The sequence below is a fragment of the Aotus nancymaae genome, unplaced genomic scaffold (genome assembly GCF_030222135.1).
Source record: "Aotus nancymaae isolate 86718 unplaced genomic scaffold, 86718_ANA_hifiasm-v0.15.2.pri h1tg000021l, whole genome shotgun sequence".
Lineage (NCBI taxonomy): Eukaryota > Metazoa > Chordata > Mammalia > Primates > Aotidae > Aotus > Aotus nancymaae.
In genome coordinates this window covers 21,407,474-21,431,603 of record NW_026988433.1, presented here as the reverse complement: position 1 = coordinate 21,431,603, position 24,130 = coordinate 21,407,474, and the positions used below count along the sequence as shown (strand labels likewise).

Sequence of the window (24,130 nt, the reverse complement as noted above, 5' to 3'; positions counted from 1 at the left end):
CTGCAACTTAAGTAGATGCCAGTGATGTGGTCTCTTCTGCTGGAACTACATTTGGAAAATATGCCAGAAGCAATAGCTTTAAATCAACCCAAGCTCATAAAAGTGACTTTTTCATAGACAAGGCAGCAGTCTCAGAGTGTGAGCCAACTGAATAGAAGAAAATTAAGAATACACCTCTTAACTGTGTTAGAAGAAGAAAATCCTTATGAATAATAAGGAATGTAAGGGGAGTATCTTTCCTTTGATTGTGCCGTGTGCAGTCTGAGGAATAAGGGGAAAATGCAGCCCCTTGTACTCCTCAGCCCCTACTGTGTGTCTGCAGGGAAGGGGCTATTTGGTTCCCGACTGACTTCCCTGGGTTAGTTTCATACCTAATACCCAGAAGGTGCTCAGTAGAGACCTGTTGAGGTCCAGTGAGCTAACTCTCCGCTGGGTAGCAAAGAATTTGGTTTCTAACTCTGTAAGGAATAGTTTAAACCATCTTTAACACCAAAGCTGCATGAAAATGGCTCTCTCAGCTGGGCATGGTGGCTCTTGCCTGTAATCCCAGCGGTTTGGTAGACTGAGACAGGAGGATTGTTTGAGGCCAGGAGTTCCAGACCAGTCTGGGCAACATAATAAGGCCCCATCTCTATTTAAAAATAAATAAAATAATTTATTTTTTTTGAGACAGAGTTTTGCTTTTGTCACCCAGGCTGGAGTGCAATGGCATGATCTGAGCTCACTGCAGCCTCCACCCCTCGGGTTCAAGTGATTCTCCTGCCTCAGCCTCCCCAGTAGCTAGGATTACAGGCATGCATCACCACACCTGGCTAATTTTTGTATTTTTAGTAGAGAAGGGGTTTTACCATATTGGCCAGGCTGGTCTTGAACTCCTAACCTCCAGCGATCCACCCACCTCAGCCTTCTGAAGTGCTGGGGTTACAGGTGTGAGCCAACGCACCCAGCCTAGAATAAAATATTTAAAAAAAGAAAATGGGGGCCAGGCGCGGTGGCTCAAGCCTGTAATCACAGCACTTTGGGAGGCCGAGGCGGGTGGATCACGAGGTCAAGAGATCGAGACCATCCTGGTCAACAAGGTGAAACTCCATCTCTATTAAAAATACAAAAATTAGCTGGGCATGGTGGCACGTGCCTGTAATCCCAGCTACTCAGGAGGCTGAGGCAGGAGAATTGCTTGAACCCGGGAGGCGGAGGTTGCAGTGAGCCAAGATTGTGCCACTGCACTCCAGCCTGGCGCCTGGTGATGGAGTGAGACTCTGTCTCAAAAAAAAAAAAAAGAAAATGGTGGCTGGACTCTGTGGCTCATGCCTGAATCCCAGCACTTTGGGAGGCTGAGGCGGGTAGATCACAAGGTCAGGAGTTGAAGACCAGCCTGGCCAAGATGGTGAAATCCCATCTCTACTAAAAATACAAAAATTAGCTGGGCATAGTGGCAGGTGCCTGAATCCCAGCTACTTGGGAGGCTTGGCAGAGAATTGCTTGAGCCCAGGAGGTGGAGGTTGTAGTGAGCCAGGATTAAGCCATTGCACTCCAGCCTGAGTGACAGAGTGAGACTCCATCTCAAAAATGAATGAATGAATGAATGAATGAATGAATGAAAGAAATGGCTGTCTCTTGAGAACTATCGATTGACTATGGCAGGAGCCAGAAGAAAACTAGGCCTGCGTAAGATCCATTTATTGGGCATTAGTCTTTTGGGGACATGGAAGTGCTAGAAGTAATCCAGGAGAGCTGGCTATGAAAAAGTCCACTGTGAAGAGACGTTGTAGACATGGATGTGTACAACCTGGATGTGTCTCAGATACAGAGCTCTGAGTGATGGAGGCCATATTGAAAAGGTCACATGCTGAGTCATGTGTGTATTTATGGGACATCTTGGAAGAGACAGACTACAGGAACAGAGATGAGTGGGTGTTGAGGATCAGGGGGCAGGGGTCAAGTACAAAAGGACACTGTGGAAATTTGAAGGTGATGGAAATATTCTGTATCTTCTTTTTTTTTAAGATGGAGTCTCTCTCCGTTTCTTAGGCAACCTCTGCCTCTCCGGTTCAAATGATTCTCCTGCCTCAGGCTCCCAAGTAGCTGGGCTATAGGCATGTACCACGCCTGGCTAATTTTTGTATTTTTGGTAGAGACAGGTTTTCACCATGTTGGCCAGGCTGGCCTTGAACTCCTGACCTCAGGAGATCCACCTGCCATAGCCTCCAAAATTCTAGGATTACAGGCGTGAACCATTGCGCTTGGCCACAATATTCTGTATCTTGATGGCAGTGGTGGTTACCCAACTATAGGTTTGTTAAAACTTGCAGAGTTCTACATTAAGGAGTTGTATGTACACTACACCTTTTTTTTTTTGGAGGTGGGAGCCTCACTCTGTCACCCAGGCTGGAGTGCAATGGCACAATCTTGGCTCACTGCAACCTCCGCCTCCCAGGTTCAAGTGATTCTCCTGTTTTAGGCTCTTGAGTAGCTGAGATTTCAGGCACATTTCACCACATCCAGCTAATTTTTGTATTTTTAGTAGAGATGGAGTTTTGCCATGTTGGCCAGGCTGGTCATGAACTCTTGACCTCAAGCGATCCACCCACCTTGGCTACCTGAAGTGCTGGGATTACAGGTGTGAGCCACTGCACTTGACCACCTTATTTTTTTTTTTAATGGGGAGAAATGTTTTTATTAAAAAAAAAAAGTCTTGATGCACATTTTAAAAGAAGAAAGAGACACTGTGAGAACCAAATAGTGAGTTGAGTGACTTTGGCGTTGATTCTATCCAGACAAAGTAGTGTCTAGAAATTGGCTTTTCCTCTAGTCAGTTGTGACATTGCTGTCATCAGTTTTGTAGAAAGGGTGGTCTAAGTTGGAGGACTTCTTACAGTCTACTGTTGACAGCAGAGGTGATTTGGGGTGTTACTGATTAAATGTAGTCTTTTAGGAAAGCAGAGATCAAGAGCAGGGAGCTGGCTGACCTGAGTTGGATTCTGGACCCCACTCCCCTAACTTCCAGCTGGCCCAAGTCACCTCCTTCTCTAAGACTCAGTTTTCTTGCCTGCAAAGTGCAGGTGAAAGCTGTTATATTGCTTTGGGAATTGACTGAGCTACAGTGGCTCTTAGCACAGTGTTCCATACTTAGCAAGTGCTCAGCAAATGACAGTAGCTGCTGAGGTGACAATGTCATCACATACTAACATCCCTACGATGGGTTGTGTGGGAGTAATCACTGTTTTTCTTTGATTCTGCTTAGGGCAAGCAAGCTCTGCAAATGCGGAACAAACTGGCAAGCTGACCGAATTTGTGTCTAACCTGGCGTGGGATTTCGCAGTCAAAGAAGGGTTCCGTGTTTTCAAAGAGATGCCCATCAAAAATCCGTTAACAAAGTCCTTCCACACGTGTGCCAGGACCCAGTCCCAGTGGATTCCCACAGGCACCAGAAGTTACAGCTCCATTCTAGAAGCTTCCCCAGTTCATACCTCAAAGGGAGGTTTGGTTATCTCTCCAGAGGGTCTCTCCTCACCCGTCAGAGAGCTGTATCACCGGCTGAAGCACTTCATGGAGCAGCATGTGTACCCTGCAGAGACAGAGCTACAGAGTCACCAGGCCTCAGCAGCCAGGTGGAGCCCCTCCCCACTGATCGAAGATCTCAAGGTAAAGCAGCCATGATGAGGTGGTAAGACCCTGATACCATGGAAAGCCCTCCCCTACTCCACCGGGCTCACCTGGCTATCCCAGGCGGTGAAGATACAGGAGCACTGAGTTGAACTATCTTTGCTTCCATCATCTCAGAAAGATCCAGCTCTTCATGACTCAGTTTCCATCTCTTGCTCTTGCTGTGTGCCTGTGTCACAGACAGATGGCTTAGGCATGACTGCACGGCCCAGGCAGCAGAATGCTGGGCCTTAGAAAGCTGGGGCATGTTGGGGCTATCTCATGCATATTTGAATGATGTAAATTTGAAACAGTGATGTATCAGCTAATAAAGTGTTTCTTTAGAGAACCTGTAATGTCACAGCTAGAGAGCCAAATCCACAGTGAGCTGAGTTTCCATGTTGTCTCCCAGTGCTATCACTTCAGCTGATAAACAGAAACACCCGCTGTTCTTTATCACATGAACCTTGGATTATGTTAGTTTTGAAGTTACTTGAGATCTTAAGGAGCATAATACAATCACCATCTACTTTTCTTTTCTCTCTCTCTCTCTTTTTTTTTTTTTTTTTTTTTGAGGCAGAGTCTCATTTTGTCACCCAGGCTGGAGTGCAGTGGTGTGATCATAGCTTACCACAGCCTCAAACTCCTGGGCTCAAGTGATCCTCCCGCCTCAGCCTCCTGTGTAGCTGGGACCATACACACGGCCTACCACACCCAGCTCCTCATGTCACTTTTTTGGGCATACATGCATGTTTGGTTGTCTGCCTTGTTTCCTCCAGTCCCTTTTACTGTTTTTCATGGTCAAAATAAAATGAAATCTTCCACTTTGGTTTCCTGACTTATATTTTCCGTGATAGGAGAAAGCCAAGGCTGAAGGACTTTGGAACCTTTTCCTACCCTTGGAGGCTGATCCTGAGAAAAAATACGGAGCAGGACTGACCAACATGGAATATGCACATCTGTGTGAACTCATGGGCACGTCCCTATATGCCCCCGAGGTACCGTCTTTAAAGTTTTCCTCAGCGTGGGGGACATCTGATCTTCATAAGAACTCACTCCTAAATAGACCAGATTCAGGAGCACTGGCATGAATAAATGAATAGTCTTCTGCTATTTTCTATGCATATTCTTTTTTTTTGAGATGGAGTTTTGCTCTGTCACCCAGGCTGGAGTGCACTGGTGCAGTCTTGCCTCACTGCAACCCCTGCCTCAGGGGTTCAAGCAGTTCTCCTGCCTCAGCCTCCCAAGTAGCTGGGATTACCAGTACATGCCATAACATCTGGCTAATTTTTGTATTTTTAGTAGAGACTGGGTTTCACCACATCAGCCAGGCTGGTCACAAATTCCTGACCTCAAGCAATCCACCTGCCTCAGCCTCACAAAGTGCTGGGATTACAGGCATGAGCCGCTGCGCCCATCCAATTTGAAGTTTGAAATATTGATGTTAGAAGTCCAGCCTTGGTGGTTCACAGCTGTAATCCCAGTACTTTGGGAGGCTGAAGTTGGGGGATCACTTGAGGCCAGGAGTTCAACACCAACTTGTGCAACATACTGAGACCCAGTATGTACAAAAAATAAAAAGTAGTTGGGTGTGGTGGCCTACACCTGTGGTCCCAGCTGCTTGGGAAGCTGAGGTGAGGGAGGATGGCTTGAGCTGAGGAGGTCAAGGCTTCATTGAACCATGATCATGCCATGACACTCCAGCCTGGGTGACAGAAGTTGACTCTGTTTTTTTAGAAAAGGACATGAAATCAGTATTAATGTTTAATTAAAAAAAGAAAAAAAGAGAGAAAAGAAAAAGAGAGAAAAAAATAAAAAAGAAAAGGACATGAAACTGACGGTCATGCTTCTTTTCCTTCTCAGATATGTAACTGCTCTGCGCCCGACACGGGCAACATGGAGCTGCTGGTGCGGTACGGCACCGAAGCGCAGAAGGCTCGCTGGCTCATTCCTCTGCTGGAGGGCAAAGCCCGCTCCTGTTTTGCTATGACCGAGCCCCAGGTACCTCGTGTGGGCTGCCACCCACTTGCCTGGTCCTGTTGGGTATCGACCCCGCAGGGAACACAGGCTGTCTGCCGGCAGCTCTGACTGGAGTGTGCTCCCTACTCAGGTTGCCTCTTCAGATGCCACCAACATTGAGGCTTCCATCAGAGAGGAGGACAGCTTCTATGTGATAAACGGTCACAAATGGTGGATCACAGGTATTTGGCCTAAAATGCACTTTTCAAATGCACATCAGGGAGTCTGTACTGATAGGCGCATCTCTCAATGCCTGGGTGAGGCCACTGCTTTTTCAAGTTAATACCAAGGAGATTCTTCTGTCACTTAGCACCCCCAGCAGAGGCAGTAACCCCTGGGAGAACAGGAGGGTACCACATGGAGCATGCTGTTCTCAGAGGCACCACTTCACAGGGCAAGGACGTCTCCTGGTGCCCACACATGGACGGACACCTCCCTGCGCATGTGACCCCAGCAATCTCTCTACTCCCTGCTCTTCATTCTGCCTTGCCTTGGGAGGCTCCCCTTCCTCAGTGGCTTCCTGGCTGCTCGATCAGGTGTATTACATCCTGAGGGCTAATGTTGATCCTGATGTTTGGGGAGTGTCCAGTGTCACTTCTGTAGGGCCCCTACAAGTAGCCGTGGAGCTTACCTCCTGGAGCCCACACCTCCCTGGACATGAAGAATGAGCATCCCAGCTGGATGTGGTGGCTAACGCCTATAATCCCAGTGCTTTGGGAGGCCATGGTGGGCGAATCACGAGGTCAGGAGTTCGAGAGCAGCCTGGGCAAGATGGTGAAACCCCGTCTCTACTAAAAATACAAGAAATTAGCCGGGCATGGTGGTGGGTGCCTGTAGTCCCAGCTACTTGGGAGGCCGAAGCAGGAGAATCGCTTGACCTTGGGAGGTGGAGGTTGCAGTGAGCCAGGATCGTGCCACTGCACTCCTACCTGGGTGACAGTCAGACTGTGTCTCAAAAAAAAGAAAAAAAAAAAAGAAGGAGCATCCCTATTTTGCAGAGGAGGAAACTGCACTCAGACTTAAGTCCCTTACCTGGAGCATGAGCCCCCAGCCGGCAAGTAGAGAACCCAGAGTCAAAGGTTTGCCTGATTCCAAGGCCCGAGCCCAGAGCCATTATGTGTGTACCACCTGTGGGAGCCAAGCCAGCTGGCAGGGATCAAGTAGCAGTTTTCATCCTCTTGTCTCTAAATTGTATTTTCTATTCTACGTGATGCTTTTAAAAACTTGCTCTTATGATGTTGGATTCATTCCTCACTGGGACAAAACCCAATTTGCTCTTATTTCTGGTCAGCAGTCTGCAGATACTCATCTGATTACATGGAGCCTTAAAGAGCTCTGTCTGCTTGTTCGCTTTGCCTTTCTTGGACCAGGACCATGTGTGTAGCGATTTGATGGCCCTGGTGTCAGATGATGGGGTCTATCTCTCTCCTTGCCTGGCAGGCATCCTGGATCCTCGCTGTCAACTCTGCGTGTTTATGGGAAAAACAGACCCACATGCACCAAGACACCAGCAGCAGTCTGTGCTCTTGGTTCCCATGGATACCCCAGGGATAAAAATCATACGGCCTCTGACGGTATATGGATTGGAGGATGCACCAGGTGAGACCTCCAGGGCGGGTCATCCCTGGATGTGGATCTGTTCTCCAGGAAATGGCATTGGGGAGCCCCTGCTCTTGTTCAGGACTTGCCACATCCCACGTCTGAGGGTACGATGACATTTGGAGAGCCACATGCTCCTGCGTTTCATTTCCATATATGAATCTCAGCCACGCAGGCAGATTTCAGACAGGCATTTATATATTTTTCCCTCTTCTAAACTTAGAAGGTGAACAGGAGTCTGTGACACAGGAAGCCATACAGGGCAGATGCAGGAAGTAGACCCCAGACCTGCTCTTTCAGGCCCCAGTGTGGACAGCTGACCTCTAGGCCACAGCCCTGGTTTGGTCTCCTCCTAGTTTGGTTCTCTGCTAACAGTGTTCACATTTTTACATTCGATGTTTTCATAGGATCACTGCATTGTCACAAACCACTAGGAGCTTCAGCTTAAAGTGGCATCATCATGTTTTTATAAAAAGAATCACAGAATATTCATTTGCCATTATAAATCAGTGATTGATTTTCTGTCTTTAACAGGCTTCTTTCTGCCATCCTTTTCCCTTTAACCATGTCCCAGTTAGAAGGCTAAATAAAGGGCAGGGACATTGGCAGCAGATAATCCAGACTGAGGCGAGGAATAAACACATTTAAGGGAAATGGCTATGGCGGATTGCTTACGGTGGTCATTTGGGTCTTTCAGGTGGCCATGGTGAAGTCCAATTTGAGCACGTGCGTGTGCCCAAGGAGAACATGGTCCTGGGCCCTGGCCGAGGCTTTGAGATCGCCCAGGGCAGACTGGGCCCCGGCAGGATCCATCACTGCATGAGGCTGATTGGGTTCTCAGAGAGGGCCCTGGCGCTCATGAAGGCCCGCGTGAGTGCTTCCCCCGGCTCCTAGCACTGACTCAGAACCACCACCATCTGCTTTGGTGTTGGACTTCAAATCCTACCTGTTTTCTGAGTGCAGACCTAGCAGGTGAAGCAAGGTGATATCCTTGCCAAGAAGTTACGTTCCTGTCTTTGCTTTGCATCTGCTACTTTGCTACCATTTGGATTCAGAGCAGAATGGACCCCACTCTGTCGAGGTGACCGGAAGGAAAAGGCCAGGCTCTATAGCAGCAGAGGGCAAGGTTCCAAGGTGTAAAAGGGTCATGCTGCTAGCACATTATTAAAAATCATTCTGGGTGCCGTGGCTGACAGCTATAATCCCAGCACTTTGGGAGATCCAGATAGGAGGGTCGCTTGAAGCCAAGCATTTGAGACCAGCCTAGGCAACAAACAGAGTCTCTACAAAAAAATTTTGTTTTCTTCTTTTTTAAATTTTTTAATTTTATTTTATTTTTAAAAAGACAAGAGTTTCACCATGTTGGTCAGGCTGGTCTTGAACTCCCAACCTCAGGTGATCCACCCGCCTTGGCCTCCAAAGTGCTTGGATTACAGGCGTGAGCCACTGTGCCCAGCCTACAAAAAAGTTTTCTAAGGGCTGGGCATGGTGGCATGCACCAGTAGTTCCAGTTACTCAGGAGGCTGGCAGAAGGATCACTTGAGCCCAGGAGTTTAGGGCTGCAGTGAGCAGTGATCGCACCACTGCATTCCAGCCTGGGTGACAGAGTGAAACCCTGTCTCTAAAAAAAAAAATCAGACACCAGAGACACCCCATGTTGCTTGTTTTTGTCCCTGGGATTCCAGCATCTGGCCTGTATCACCCTCCTCCACAGCAAATCCACAGAACTTTATTCTGCCATGACCCCGCCCCTGCCAAAGTTTGGAAGCATAGGTTAAAAGACAGCTGCTGCCAGGACAGGCATTCAAATTGGTGATTATCAATTTCAGAAAGGTGAAGCAAATCCTGAGACCAAAACCAGTGTCTCACAAGAACTGCTGTTGAAAGAACAGAGGCAGGCTGCAGTTTTGATTACTGAGCAAACCTGTAATTTACACCCTTTTGAGTTAAGACTGACCAGTTCTTTCTTCTTTCAAAGTAAAATGCTCCTGTCTGTGGACTCAGGTATGGTGGGTGCTTCAGACCCAGGTGGCATTAAATTCAACCTTCTGGCAGAACAGTTGGACTGAATGAGTCAGACAGACATCTCCAGAAAGTGCATAGCATGAACATGGCACATCCATTCAGGACTTGGTTGGAGTAATTAGGAATCTACAAAAGATTTGCTACTAGGAGGTTCACCATAGTGCTCATTCTGATAGCAAAATTCTGGAACAACCTATAAGACTAACAATGGGTGTTGGCCAGATAAACCACAAGATGGCATACAGTGAGATTTTAAATGATGCTGTGGAAATGTATTCCTTAATATGGAGAAATTGTTCACTATATACACATCCATTTTAAAAAATAGACTGTGGCCAGGTGTGGTGGCTCATTCCCAGTACTTTGAAAAGCCATGGTAAGCAGATTGCTTGAGCTTAGGAATTTGAGACTAGCTTGGGCAATATGGCAAAACCTCATCTCTATAAAAAATAAAAAATAAGGCCAGGTACAGTGACTTACACCTGTAATCCCAGCACTTTGGGAAGCCGAGGCAGGTGAATCACGACAGGTGAGGAGATCAAAACCAGCCTGGCCGACATGGTAATATCCCCATCTCTACTAAAATACAAAAATTAGCCAGGTGCAGTGGTATGAACCTGTAATCCTAGCTACTTGGGAGGCTGAGGCAGGAGTATCACTTGAATCCAGGAGGCGGAGGTTGAAGTGAGCTGAGATCATGCCACTGTACTCCAGCTGGGGAGACAAAGCGAGACTCCGACCAAAAAGAAAAAAATTAGCCAGATGTGGCAGTGCATATTTATAGCCCTAGCTACTCAGGAGGCTGAGGTGGCAGGATCTCCTGAACCTGGGAGTTCGAGGTTGCAGTGACCTATGACTGTGCCACTGTACACCAGCCTGGGTAACAGAGCAAGACCCTGTCTGCAAAACAACAACAACAACAACAACAAACCAGGCTGTTAGCTTTGATGCAAAATAATGGCTTTTTTTTTTTTTTTTTTGAGATGGAGTTTTGCTTTTGTTGCCCAGGCCATAGTGCAATGGCATGATGGCATGATCTTGGCTCACCATAACCTCCGCCTCCTGAATTCAAGCGATTCTGCTGCCTCAGCCTCCCGAGTAGCTGGTATTACAGGCATGCACTACCATGCTCAGCTAATTTTGTATTTTTAGTAGAGACAGGGTTTCTCCTTGTTGGTCAGGGTGGTCTTGAACTCCCGAGCTCAGGTGATCCACCTGCCTTGGCCTCCCAAAGTGCTGGGATTACAGGTGTGAGCCACTGCACGTGGCCTAATTTTTTTAAAGCAGGCTGGCTGCGTGCAGTAGCTCACGCCTGTTATCCCAACACTTTGGGAGGCCAAGGTGGGCGGATCACCTAAAGTCGCAAGTTCAAGACCATCCTGGCCAACATGGTGAAACCCCATCTCTATTTTAAAAATACAAAAATTAGCTGTGCATGGTGGCAGGCACCCATAATCCCAGCTACTTGAGAGGCTGAGGCAGGAGAATCACTTGAACCTGGGAGGCAGAGGTTGCAGTGAGCCGAGATGGTGCCACTGTACTCCAGCCTGGGCAACAAGAGCGAAACTCCATCTCAAACTAACAAACAAAAGCAGGCTATAAAACGATATATAAAGTATGGCTCCCATTTCTGGAAAAAATAAGTATACATACAAAGAGTCAAGAAGGATAGAGGAGGATATCCACCAAATATTAACTGGAGGTGACTAGATGGTAGGATTCTAGGTGTTCTTACTGTCTTCTCTTTTTTTGTTTTGGAAACAGGTAGTTTTTCTGCCATGAGATAAATTATTTGTGTAGATTGTTTTTAGTAAAAAAAAAATAATAATAATAACTAGGCTGGGTGTGGTAGTTCATGCCTGTAATCCCAACACTTTGAGAGACCGAGGCAGGAGGATTGCTTGAGTCCAGGAGTTTGAGACCAGTCTGGGCAATACAGTGAGACCCTGTCTCTACAAAAAATGGAAAAGTTAGCTGGATGTAGTGGTTCATGCCTGTGGTCCCAGTTACTCAGGAGGCTGAGGTAGGAAGATTGCTTGAGCCTAGGAGTTGGAGGTTGCAGTAAGCCAAGATCACAACACCACTGCACTCCAGCCTGGGCAACAGAGTGAGACCCTGTCTCAAAAAAAAAAAAAGAAAAGAGAAGGAATAAATAAAACAAGAAAAAAAAGGAATACTTAGAACCTTTTCTGATGCCTTGTGACTTTCAGAATTTAAATCCCCATTACAGATCATCTACAGGGGCGGGGAGTGGGGGAACAATGAGGGAAGCTGGGCGATAGGGTTCAGCAGGGACCTTGGTCCCATTGGAACTGCAGGGCAGGAAGTAGTGCCTCGGTCAGCAGAGGGCACTCTCCACCTGCGCCATGTGCTGTGCCCACCACAGTCACTCCCTCATTCCCAGGAGTAGCCCTGGGCCAGATGCTGGCTCAGATCTGTGAAAACTGCTCCTGCCTGGCAGCCAGGCCTGCCCAGAGGTGCAATTGCTGGAATAAAGGGTTCTTGGAAGCAGTTTGTTACAGGCATCCTGTGGACAGTGGCTGGCTATGGTGCATGTGATATTTGTGTGTCACACCCACTCCCTGGAAATGGCTCGTGGCTACACGTGGGTACCTTGCTGGAAAAGCTGCATGGTCCTGTTCTCACTCTCTTCCCCTGCCCTGTTCTGTCTGTGCTTCCACCCAGCTCTACAGGCCACCAGCCCCGTCCTCTCATAGCCACCCCCAGCCCAGCGTGTCCTCAGCCCCACGTCTCCTGTGTCGACAGGTGAAGTCCCGCGTGGCCTTCGGGAAGCCCCTGGTGGAGCAGGGCACCATGCTGGCAGACATTGCACAGTCACGGGTGGAGATTGAGCAGGCACGGCTGCTGGTGCTGAGAGCTGCCCACCTCATGGACCTGGCAGGAAACAAGGTTGGTGGGGGCAGCAGCTGGCCTCCCGGAGGCTGAGATTCTTCCTCATTCAGCAAAGCATGAGAGCATGGCTTCTTGACATAATAAATTTTATTTCACCTCTGCTTGGAGCTGTTTGGCAGCTTTTCAAAAAGTGAAAAGGCATGAAAGAGAGGACTAGCCTTTGTGTTTTACTGACCTGGTGAGCTGCTTAGTCCAAGGCAGTGGGTCTGATGGGGCCATGAGGCCCCTGGGGTGGCCCTGGGGCCTGTTGGTGGAGGTGTTGGGCAACCTAAGAGTAAGTCAGGGAGAAGGGACCCTCTACTGGCCTTCATCTGAATATTGAATTAGCAAAAATAGAAGCTTATTTTCAAGTGTGACATTAGTCATTAACTAAGGCTCTTTTTTACTTTTTATTTATTTTTTGAGACAGGGCCTTGCTCGGTAGCCCAGGCTGGAGTGCAGTAGCACATCATGGCTCACTGAAGCCTTAGCTTTCCAAGTAGCCGGGGACCCCAGGCACACGCCTCCATGCCCAGCTAATTCTTTTATTTTTTGTAGCGACGAGGTCTCACTATGTTGCCCAAGCTAACTAAGGCTCTTTCTTTTTTCTTTTCTTTTTTTTTTTTTTTGTGTCTTGCTTTGTCACCAGGCTAGAGTGCAGTGGCGCAGTCTTGGCTCACTGCAACCTCTGCCTCCTGGGTTCTGCCTCCGGGTTCTCCTGCCTCAGCCTCCCGAATAGCTGGGACTACAGGTGTGTGCCACCATGCCCAGCTAATTTTTGTATTTTTAGTAGAGACAGGATTTCTCCATGTTGGTCAGGCTGGTCTCGAACTCCCAACTTCAGGTGATCCACCTGCCTGAGCCTCCCAAAGTGCTGGGATGAGCCACCGTGCCTGGCCACTAAGACTCTAAGTGCCTGTGATGACCAGGTACCATGCCATGTTGACCTTGCTTTGTCCAGCTTTCTGTGGGGCAGCCTTCACCCCCACCCAAGATCCTCAGCTGTCGGGGGCCAACCCAGGCTCACAGTTGCTGGTTCTTTGATGCTGTTGTGCTGGATATGGTGGAGGCTGCTGGGTGTCTCCCTTGAACACCCTCCCCCAGGGCAGATCACTGTAGCTTCATTTCCCAGAGCCCCAACTGGTCTTGGTCCACTACTGCTTGGAGGCAGAGCTGGCCATGACCCTGAGCAAAGCACGGCCCTTCCCCTTGTCCCTTGAGTGTGTGCTGGCCACGTTCTCGTCATCTGGGAAGATGGCCACATTCTCCCAGCACTTGCTTCACATCTTGTGACATAAGATGGTAGTTGCCGGGCCGGGCGCGGTGGCTCATGCCTGTAATCCCAGCACTTTGGGAGGCCAAGGCGGGTGGATCACGAAGTCAAGAGATCGAGACCATCCTGGTCAACATGGTGAAACCCCGTCTCTACTAAAAATACAAAAAATTAGTTGGGCATGGTGGCGCGTGCCTATAATCCCAGCTACTCAGGAGGCTGAGGCAGGAGGATTGCCTGAACTCAGGAGGCGGAGGTTGCGGTGAGCCGAGATCGCGCCATTGCACTCCAGCCTGGGTAACAAGAGCGAAACTCCGACTCAAAAAAAAAAAAAAAAAGATGGTAGTTGCCAACATGGTGCCTTTCATCCCTGGGTGCTGTCTAGCCGTACACCAGGTGGGGCAGCCTCACCCAGCTCACATCAGGAGACGTTGGGGCCTCTGTTGTGGACCCTGGCATTTGACTTCCTCCCAGGAATCTGATCATTCTTCCAAGCTTTCTGCCCTTGTGTCTTTTTTTGTTGTTTGTTTTTGTTTTGTTTTGTTTTTGAGAGGTGGAGTCTCACTGTGTCACTCAGACTGGAGTAGAGTGGCACAATCTCAGCAACCTCTACCTCCCGGGTTCAAGCAGCTCTCCTGCCTCAGTTTTCCAAGTAGGTAGGACTACAGGCGTGCACCACCACACCCAGCTAATTTTTGTATTTTTTAGTAGACATGGGGTTTCACTGTATGTTGGCCAGGCTGGTCTCGGACTCCTAACCTCAGGTGATCTGCCTGCCTCGTCCTCCCAAAGTATTGGGATTACAGGCCTGAGCCACTGTGCCTGGCCTGTTGTTTGTTTTTAAGATGGGGGTCTCGCTCTGTTGTCCAGGCTTGAGTGCAGTGGTGCAGTCTCAGCTCACTGCAGCCTCGACTTCCCAGGCTCAAGCAACTATCTCATCTCAGCCTCCTGAGTAGCTGGGACTACAAGTGCATGGCACCACGCCCAGCTAGTTTTTATATTTTTAGTAGAGGTGGGGATTGGGGAGGGGGTCTCCTTCTGCCACCCAGGCTGCCCTCAGGTCTTTTATAATCGCATATCCTCCTCCTTGCAGGCTGCAGCCTTGGATATAGCTATGATTAAAATGGTCGCCCCGTCCATGGCCTCCCGAGTGATTGATCGTGCGATTCAGGTGAGCACAAACCAGGCAGCTGGCTTATTTGAACCATCCATACCAGATGCCAAACTCCCCTGTCTTCAGCCACCCAGCCTGTCATAAACCCTGGCAGATGTCCTGTCACCCACTCACCGTGCATGCAACTTTCCTTTTCCTCTTCAGAATGACCCAGCAAGGTGGGGGGTGCTATCCTACCCCCATTTTGAATGTAAGAAAACAGGCACAGAAAAGTAAAGTGATTTGTCCAGGTCACTCAGCTTGTAAGTAGCTGACCTGACATTCACGTGAACTTGGGTTTTCATAAGCCCAGAGCCCAGGCTCTTCCCCATGCAGGGAGGCTGCCTCCTCAGAGCCTAACCCAACCCCCAGCCCCAACATAGGTCAGAAGCTGCCTGCGGAGTGGGCCTGGGGAGTCTGGAGGCTGTGGGAAGGTGGATGTGGCCCCACAGAAGCCTTCTAGAATATTATTGATCGTATCACATAAGTGCCACAGGGGAAGTCCGGGAAGATGGCTATTACAGGCCATCAAGAGCAGGCTGTCATTCCTGGGGCTCTCGGAGACGAGGGCTGACCCAGGGCCACCTCCCTCCACCTTGTGTCTGCCAGGCCTTCGGAGCAGCGGGTCTGAGCAATGACTACCCCCTGGCTCAGTTCTTCACCTGGGCCCGAGCTCTGCGCTTTGCCGACGGCCCTGACGAGGTGCACCGGGCCACAGTGGCCAAGCTAGAGCTGAAGCACAGCGCTTAGAGCCTTGGGGCTGCAGGGGCCCGATGTCCTGGCTGGGCCAGCCATGCCCAGATCTGTCACTGATGTGCCTTGAAAGATCCGGTGAATATGGCTCCTGTACCCTGCTCAGCAGCTCTGTCCCAGGACAGTCACCGTGGACTCAAGCTTTCTGGGTCCACAGATGACATCTCTGCAAGAAGCCTGGAGTCTGTTTCAGGCCAGGAGGAAGGAATTTGTTGAGGGCTGAGGGGGTTCCGGGACAGAGACTGGAAAGCTGGTCTTAAGGCTCTCAGTCCTGGGCTGACAGGCACAGTCACTTCACTTCAGCCTCTCAGTCGCTCTCTCTCTGCCTGTGGGAATCTGGACACATTTTGGGAGGCCTCCCAAGGCTGTGGGCCCTGCTTGCTCTGGCAGCTGCAGGGTTCCTGTCTGGCCTCCCTGGTGAGCAGACGGGTGGTCACAACAGACGGCGGCCTAGAGACCCAGGGCCAGGGCACCTGGGAAAATGGAATGCAACCCATATTGTGAAGCCACTGGCATCTGATTGTCTCCATTTGTACGCGCAGTGCAGAACATTCATTTAAATGTTATTTTGGAAAGGGGTTTTGGGGACATGAAAGAATAAGAAAACACGTCTCAGAGGCTTTGTGGACTTTCTGTGTCGTACAAAAGGAATCGAATCGAGAGGTTCCCTTCAGCGCCTCTGTGCCTTCTCCTGCCTGTGTTTCCTTGGGGTCCAGGCCACCAGTCAGCCCCATACATGCTGGGAACGCAGAGGCCATGGGTGCTGTAGGCCCGAGTCGGCTGCCTTCCCTCACTGTGTAGCCCAGGGCTCTGTGCTCATACACACTTTACCCCAGGAGCTGGTGTGTGAGGCCTCTGCAGCCTCCACCTGCTCCATAGTCAGAATACCTGGGGAATCGGAGGTGGTGGCCCATTCACCATTACATTTTGGAGTGCAATCTGTTCTCTGAGGAGAGTGGAAATTCTCGCTCACTTGTAGTCTGAGCTCCTTGAGAAATACTGGCGACATGCAGAGATGAGCCAGGGCAGTGAGGACCCAGCCTGCTCATCTCATAACTCATGGTGGTGTAGCCAAAACCCGTCTCAGGTTAGACCAGATGGGCAGGGACCATCCCCCTGGCTGCCACATTGCAGAAGTGATCCTGCGAGAACCGCCTTCCCTGAGAATGGCCAGCCAGGACTGCACCCCTGCAAGACCAGCACCACGAATGAGCCTCAGCAGGACCAGCACCATTCATAGGGGCCTGTGAATGGGCTCCTCAGATCCATGTGCCCGGGGGTCTGGGGAGGCAGGGGCCCCTTCACCACACTTGAGAAACTTTTTGTTGCTCAAGGAAGGTGAAGTTAAACCCCAAACGAATGCCTGTCACAAGGCCAGCCACACTGGCCAAGAGCCCAGCAGCTGCCTCAGACCTCAGGTGGGAGGAGGGTTTTTTTTTGCAAAAAAAGGAAGTGATTGTGGCCTGGGCTGTCTCATGGTCCTAAGAACATCTTTCGTGGCCTCTGAGGTTAACCTTGCTTGTTCAGTAGCATGACTGCAGAGAGGAAAATGGGAACCAGGCTGTGGGCGCCCCCTACATCTCTCTCAGATCCTCTGCCTTGAGGGCCAGAGGCACCAGGGCCCCCGGGAATGCTGCCTGCAGATGGGCGGATCCCCACAGGCCCTCCACCTCTGCTAAATCATTCCACCACTGTTGAGGGAGCCCCAGCTCTGGGCCCACCACGATTCCAGGCCTTGGGGAATGTGCAAGTGAACAAAACAGGCCAACTGCTGACCTTTGGGGGTTTGCATCTCAAGTGGGAGATAGCAGTTAGTGCCCTGGAGGGCGCAGTGAGTAATGGGGCATGCACTGCTGGGGCTGGAGGCTGAGGGAGGACTCTTTCCAGAAGAGGGGTTTCCGCCAAACCTGCCTGACAAGAAGAAAGGGAAGACTGGGCACAGTGGCTGACAACTGTAATGGCACCCATGTGGCATCTGGATGCCAAGACCTGTGTTTCCCCAGGGCGTGATTTCAGATACTGTCAGATCATTCCAGACAATCCTACAGAGGCTGCAAAGAGACAATTCCAGGCAACTTGCCTGGGTGGGGCCCCTTCAAGATGGCAGCTGGGAGTGACACCAAAAGAACAGGCTCCAGTGATCTCTGCCATGTGTCTCCATCACAGAGTCCCCAGGGGCTGTCTGTCACCACCCAGGGCTTCAGAGTTCCCCAGGGATGCCTTGCGGGAGCCAGGGCTGTCACTCAGAGACCCCTCTGGTTATTTCTGCTGCCCTTCCTGCTGCAACATGGGTACAGATTTCTCCCCTCTGTCCATTTTACCAAAATGGATATGCATCAGAGGGGACAGATGAGTCCCAGACTCCAGCAGCCTGGGGCCCACACCTGCAAGTAACCTGGGACAGGGTTTCTTTTAATTAAGTTGACTGGAGAAATGACCCAGGGGATTTTCTATCCTATCAGCGTGAGTTGGATGTCACAGTGGTGAAGAGCTGTCAGAGGTAAAGCTGGACACTATAGTGTTAGAGACAGGTTTTAGTTTTTTTTCTGAGACAGAGTCTCACTCCGTTGCCCAGGCTGGAGTGCACTGGCACCATCTCGGCTCACTGCAACCTCCACCTCCTGTGTTTAAGCGATTCTCCTGCCTCAGCCTCCTGAGTAGCTAGGATTACAGGTGCGTGCCACCACGCCCGGCTAATTTTTATATTTTTAGTAGAGACAGTGTTTTGCCATGTTGACCAGGCTGGTCTCAAACTCCTGACCTCAAGTGATCTGCCTGCCTCGATTTCCCAAAGTGCTGAGATTACAGGTGTGAGCTACCGTGCCCTGCCAAGACACGTTTTAATCATTCATAAGCCATTGCTATAGGGAGGGGGACCCAGTGGGAACTGAGCACCACTTGTATTTGAGCAGAGGTGACAGGAGGGGTGGTGGTGGGGACAGGGGCACAAGAGTCAGGAAGGGGAACTGTATAGAGAGCAGGAAGGAGCATGGTTGGCGTGACACCCATCTGGATTTGCTAACTGGCGCTTAGAGTTAGGCTCCTGGCCTCTCTTGGAGGCTGGGGGACAGGGTCCATCTTCTGGTGTTGCTAGAACAAACAGTAACTTCTTTTGACAGCTTTGGGTTTCTCAGGCAGGCAGGGTCATCCCTGAGATGTGGCCTTGAGCAGTTGGACACCATGTAACTGTTCAAGTCTTTTTATGGGGGTTTGGGAGTATGGACTTAAGCATTTGTGTTGAAAGTCTGCAGTTTTTCTAGGCCAAGGTTGAGGTCTAGTGGAGACGAAGGCTCAGGGAGGCTGGTGAGAGCGTGGTCAAGGACAGAATTTTTGTCAGGACTGTGGCTCTGGATTCAAATGGCCCATATTCAAGTGGGTTTAAATCCTGGCTCTGTGACAGAGCAGCTCGGCAACCTTGGGAAGTGTTCCTTCATCTTAGAGACTTAGATCTCTCATTTTATCTATTTAAAATTTTTTTAGAGACGGAGGTCCCACCGTGTTGGCCAGACTGGTCTCAAACTCCTGAGCTCAAGCAATCCTCCTACCTCAGCCTCCCAAAGTGCTGGGATTATAAGCATGCGCCACCACACCCAGCTGAATTTCTCATTTGAAAAATGAATAGACCAGTTCTTGCCTCCCAGAATCACCTGAGGGTTAAGTAGGATGACGTGTAGCTTACCATAAGCCACAGCACACACCACCTGTTGGTGTGTGGCTGGGGTCAGGAGCAGGACCAGCTAAAGAGGCGGCTATGCTCTCGCTGGGGTGCAGGCCTGTGGGGCCTCATCCGGGCTGAGGACCAGCCTGGACCAGCTAAGATGCCATGCTTCTCACACTTAACTAGCAAAGGAATGCCCCTGAGATCAGGTTAAAATGCAGAGTGTGGTGTGGTGGGCCTGCCTTCCTAACACACTTGCAGGCCATGCTCCTTGTTTTGGGGCCCACTTTGAGAAGCGAGGGTGAGGAGATGGGCTAGACTTCCCTCACCTGATCCCTAGAGGAAGGAGGATGAGTTGACACCGCCTCGCTGGAACCATAAGAGCTGCTGGGTATTTGGTACATACTAGGTGCCAAGAATTATCTGTATATTATTATTTGTTTTGTTTTGTTTTGTTTTGTTTTTTGAGACAGTCTCACTCTGTCACACAGGCTGGAGTGCAATGGCATGATCTCGGCTCACTGCAGCCTCTGCCTCCCTGGGTTAAGCGATTCTCCTGCCTCAGCCTCCTGAGTAGCTAGGATTACAGGTGCATGCCACCACGCCCACCTAATTTTTATAATTTTAGTAGAGACGGTTTCACCATGTTGGCTGGTCTGGAACTGACCTCAGGTGAGCCACCCACCTCAGCCTCCTAAAGTGCTGGGATTACAGGCATGAGCCACTGCGCCCAGCCAGTTATTTTGAACCCTGTAACAATTGGCACATCCTTTTTTTTCTGCCCCTGCTACAGATGAGACAGAGGTTCAAAGAGGTTGTGCAACTTGTTTAAGATCACACAGCGTGTCAGTGAATTCAAACCTAAGTTCAGAAGATCCCAGAGCTCTTTCTACTCCATGGCATGGACCATTAAGATCACCTCCTGAGAGGTGCTGGCCTCCTCACCTGGAAAGGAGGAAGCTGATGACGCCCACATCACCAAGGAGAGCGTGCTGTGCCTCAAGAAGTGCATGAGTTTTTGATGCTTCCAGAATAATCTCCAGGATGCGCCCCCACACTGCCTCTTAGTGGGTCAGGGTCCATTAGGGTGCATCCAACCTGTGGGCCTGGCTGCATGTGATGTGTTGAGCCAGCTGTGTGTCAGAGAGAGAGAGAGAGTGTGTGTGTGTGTGCACGCGCACACGCATGCATGTGTGTACATGGGCAAACGAGGGCAGAGCTGGGGCTCAGGGCTGACCACATATTTTTCCTCCTACCTGTGAGGGCAGATGTCTTCCTGTTATTGGGCTTTGAATTACCCACCTAACATCATTATTTGCAACAACAACAATGAAGAGCTTCCATAGACAGAGTAAATGTCCCAGAACAGGGACTAAAAACAGCCAAACATCTAGAAACTCACCAGTCAGTGACCCTGAAGGAGACCTCAGTCACCAGCTTTGTTAGACAGCAAGTAGAACTAGGCTTTTTTTTAAGCCTGAAAACTCATCAGTTGTGCCCTAACAATGAAATATTTCAGAGTAGTCGAAAGCTAAGAATTTGCACACCTTAGAGGAAGTGATGTGGTTTGAGGTGTTTCCCCGGAAGGTCTCAGCACTATGAGAATGCCTGTGCTTCTGCCGGCCCCATTCCTGCCAGTGAGCCCACAGACAAGGGGCAATGAAGAACCAGGAAACAGATGGAAAGAAACGTGGAAGAGAGGAAAGCACTCAGAGATACTGTCAGGGAGAAATCTAGGTTGAGAGTTAAGTTTTAGTTTATGCTTTGGAGAGACTGAGCCACAAGGAGCCATAATTGTATTAGGGTTTCAGCATATCCAGGTGATCTTGGGCTGCAGTATTTGGTTGAGGACCATGTGAAAGCAGCTGAGGCTGGGTGCGGTGGTTCACACCTGTAATCCCAGCATTTTGGGAGGCCAAGGTGGGTGGATCACTTGAGGCCAAGAGTTTGAGACCAGCCTGGCTAACATGGTGAAACCTTGTCTCCACTAAAAATACAAAAATTAGCTAGATGTGGTGGTGGATGCTTGTAATCCCAGATACTCGGGAGGCTAAGGCAGGAGAATCACTTGAACCCAGAAGGCACAAGTTGCAGTGAATCGAGATGTGGTACCACTGCACTCCAGCCTGGGTGACAGAGAGACTCCGTCAAAATAAAATTTAAAAAAAAGGAGCTAAGGAAGACTACTGTGGTCAGGGAAGACTTCCCCAGAAGATGGGACTTGGGCTGGATCTCGATAGGGAAGATTTCCTTAAGGAAAGAGGGCAGGATGTGTGTGGGAAGAGGTGCACCAACAGTAGGGCACCAGGAATGAGGGAGCTGCTGGATAGGGTTACAGTGAGCACCACAGACGAGCAAACCAGAATAAATGAACTTGTGGACCAGCGTGTCCTGCACTAAGACAACGCACCAAGCACACCAGCAGGGATGAAGCATGTTGCTGCACGTGGTATCGATGTACATGAACGTGGATAAGTCAGCTTAATTTTCTCCTCCCCTCCCCACAACCAAGCTTCCTGCTGCTCCTGGCTTCCCCATTCTGGGGAACAGCACATGGTAGGAACCTCAACACCTCCCTCCACTCCTCCCTCACCCTCATTTCCACACAGCTACCTGTCAATTCCACCTTCACATTCTCTCTGCCAACCAGGCCCTCCTCATCTCTCTGTCTCCAGCCTGCCTCCCCTCTAAAACTGAGTTTCCATGCTGTTCCTGAAGGAATCCCTTGAAGGCACATATGCAACCTCATCACTTCCAGGCTGAAAGATCTTGGTTAAGAGAAATACTAGTATAAGCTATTAAGACTTAGGAGAAGGCTGGGCGTGGTGGCACATGCCTGTATTTTGGGAGACCAAGGCAGGCTGACTGCTTGAGCCCAGGTTCAAGTTCACAACCAGTGTGGGCAACGTAGAGACCCCATCTCTACAAAAAAAAAAAAAAAAAAAAAAAAATTAGCAGGTGTATTAGCCCATTTTCATGCTGCTGATAAAGACATACATGAGACTGGGCAATTTACAAAAGAAAGAGGTGTAGGCCAGGCACAGTGTCTCATGCCTGTAATCCTAGCACTTTGGGAGGCTGAAGTGGGCAGATTACCTTAGGTCAGGAGTTCAAGACCAGCCTGGCCAACATGGTGAAACCCTGTCTCTACTAAAAATACAAAAATTAGCAGGGCATGGTGGCACATATCTGTAATCCTAGTTACTTCGGAGGCTGAGACTGGAGAATCGCTTGAACCTGAGAGTCAGAGGTTGCAGTGAAGCAAGATCTTACCACTGCACTCCAGCCTAAGTGGCAAAGGGAGACTCTGTCTCAGACAAAAAAAAAAAAAAAAAAAAAGTTTAATGTATGTATAGTTCTACATAGCTGGGGAGGCCTCACAATCATGGTGGAAGGCAAGAAGGAACAAGTCACATCTTACATGGATGGCAGCAGGCAAAAATGAGCTTGTGCAAGGAAACTCCTGTTTTTAAATCCATCAGATCTCATGAGACTCATTCACTATCACAAGAACAGTGCAGGAAAGACCCGCCCCCATAATTCAATCACCTCCCACTGGGTTCCTCCCAGGACACATGGTAATTGTGGGAGTTACAATTCTAGATGAGATTTGGGTGGTGACACAGCCAAACCTTATCAGTCTGGCATGGTGGTGTGCACCTATAGTCCTAGCCTCTCAGGAGGCTGAGGTGGGAGGTTCACTTGAGCCTGGGAGTTCGAGGCTGCAGTGAGCTGTGATTGCCTGGGCAACAGAGCGAGACCCTGGTCTTGAGGGAAAAAAACAAAAAGACTTAGGAGAAAGCTACAGTGATTAAAACAGCATCATTCTGGCACACAAATAGATCAGTGAAACAGAATATACTGTAGTTCAGAAATCAGAGTCCCACAAAGACAGGAGCCTGGGTCCCTGAGTTCCCAGGTGGAAGAGAATTCCAGGAGTCCCCACCTGTTGGAAGCAGCATGAGCAGGGACTTTATTGCATTTGCACTGGAATTCTGGGGCATCTCTCTTACAGTTATTATATTACAGCTATGCTGTAATACCCGTTTGGCATTGTATTAGCCCTTGAAAGCAAAGCAAAACAAAACTCACACACTCTGCAGTCCTTCTTTGGCCCTAGAATCCACACTTGGGTTTAGTCATTGTAATTGGGCTTTAGCCAACCTCTCTGGCCTCAGCTCCAGGGGCTCCAGCCACAAACAGCTCCCTGGACACTTGTTGCCTGCATGTGCCCGTTTTCTTTAATTCTCTGCTGTCTAAACATATGTCTCCTTGCACAGCTCAGCTCCTCTCACCCCCTCCGACTTTTGTTGACATTTATCTGGCTGAAATGTCCCAGCCAATGTCCTCTGTTCTTCCTGCATGCCCAGGGCCCAACCCCAGGATGTCCCTGGCAAAATCCTTAACATCCACCGGAGAAGAGTTAAGAAGCAAATCATGCAAGTCATCCTGTTCTAAGCTCCAAATCACTGCTTCCAAGACCCTCCCTGCCCTGGCCCTGGCCGCCTCTCTCCTTTGTTTACTGGGGTCAATTCTTTCCTTCTTTCCATTTCTCTAACACGTGCCAGGTGGTCCCATCTCCCGGTCTTTGCCCTTGCTATTCCCTCTCATCATTCTGGTCTCACTTGTCACTTCCTGACCACGGCGCTTATAAAAGCAGGGCCCTCTGCCCCACCCATGCCACCCCGTTCATCTCCTTCACCTCCGAAATCATCTCGCCTTTGGGTTTACGGCTGGTATCTTCCCCTGGACCATCAGCCAGGGAGGTCAGGGTAGCCCTGGCTCGGGCCTATTCACATTGAGGTCAAAGGCACACACTGGGGGCTCAACCAAGGCGAGCTGTGTTCGCGGGGCCGGGTACTTCCGCACACGCGGAGGACATTGGCGGGCGCGGAGGCGTCGCGCGAGGCGGGAGGCAGCCACCCACTCCCGTGGCTCCTCGGCGCGCCCCAGCCGGAGGGTGGGGAAGGGCGGCCCGGCCCCGCCCCGCCCCGCCCCCGCATTCCCATTGGCGGCCGCTCGGGGCGGGAGCGGGGACGGCGCAGTGACCCTGCGCCCCTAGCCCGGCAGTCTGTCCGCTCGCTGTCGGCTTGCTCTCCTCTCGCCCGCCGCG

General features: G+C 50.0%; 1 protein-coding gene across 3 annotated transcripts in view; it reads left to right on the top strand.

The window, feature by feature from the left end:
- The window catches only part of ACAD10 (acyl-CoA dehydrogenase family member 10), a 70,928-nt gene extending 54,951 nt beyond the window's left edge, over positions 1-15,977 (top strand). The window contains exons 13-21 of one of the 3 annotated variants that reach the window (XM_012469049.2): positions 3,245-3,645; positions 4,503-4,643; positions 5,509-5,646; positions 5,756-5,846; positions 7,105-7,263; positions 7,961-8,133; positions 12,055-12,198; positions 14,547-14,624; positions 15,216-15,977. In XM_012469049.2, the coding sequence (XP_012324472.1) occupies positions 3,245-3,645; positions 4,503-4,643; positions 5,509-5,646; positions 5,756-5,846; positions 7,105-7,263; positions 7,961-8,133; positions 12,055-12,198; positions 14,547-14,624; positions 15,216-15,356 (1,466 nt within the window). In that variant the 3' untranslated portion in view covers positions 15,357-15,977. Of the gene's footprint in view, positions 1-3,244; positions 3,646-4,502; positions 4,644-5,508; positions 5,647-5,755; positions 5,847-7,104; positions 7,264-7,960; positions 8,134-11,973; positions 12,199-14,546; positions 14,625-15,215 lie in introns of those variants that run through there. The other 2 variants (XR_010343823.1, XM_064379826.1) reach the window with 2 other exon arrangements.
- The last annotated feature ends 8,153 nt before the right edge of the window (positions 15,978-24,130 follow it).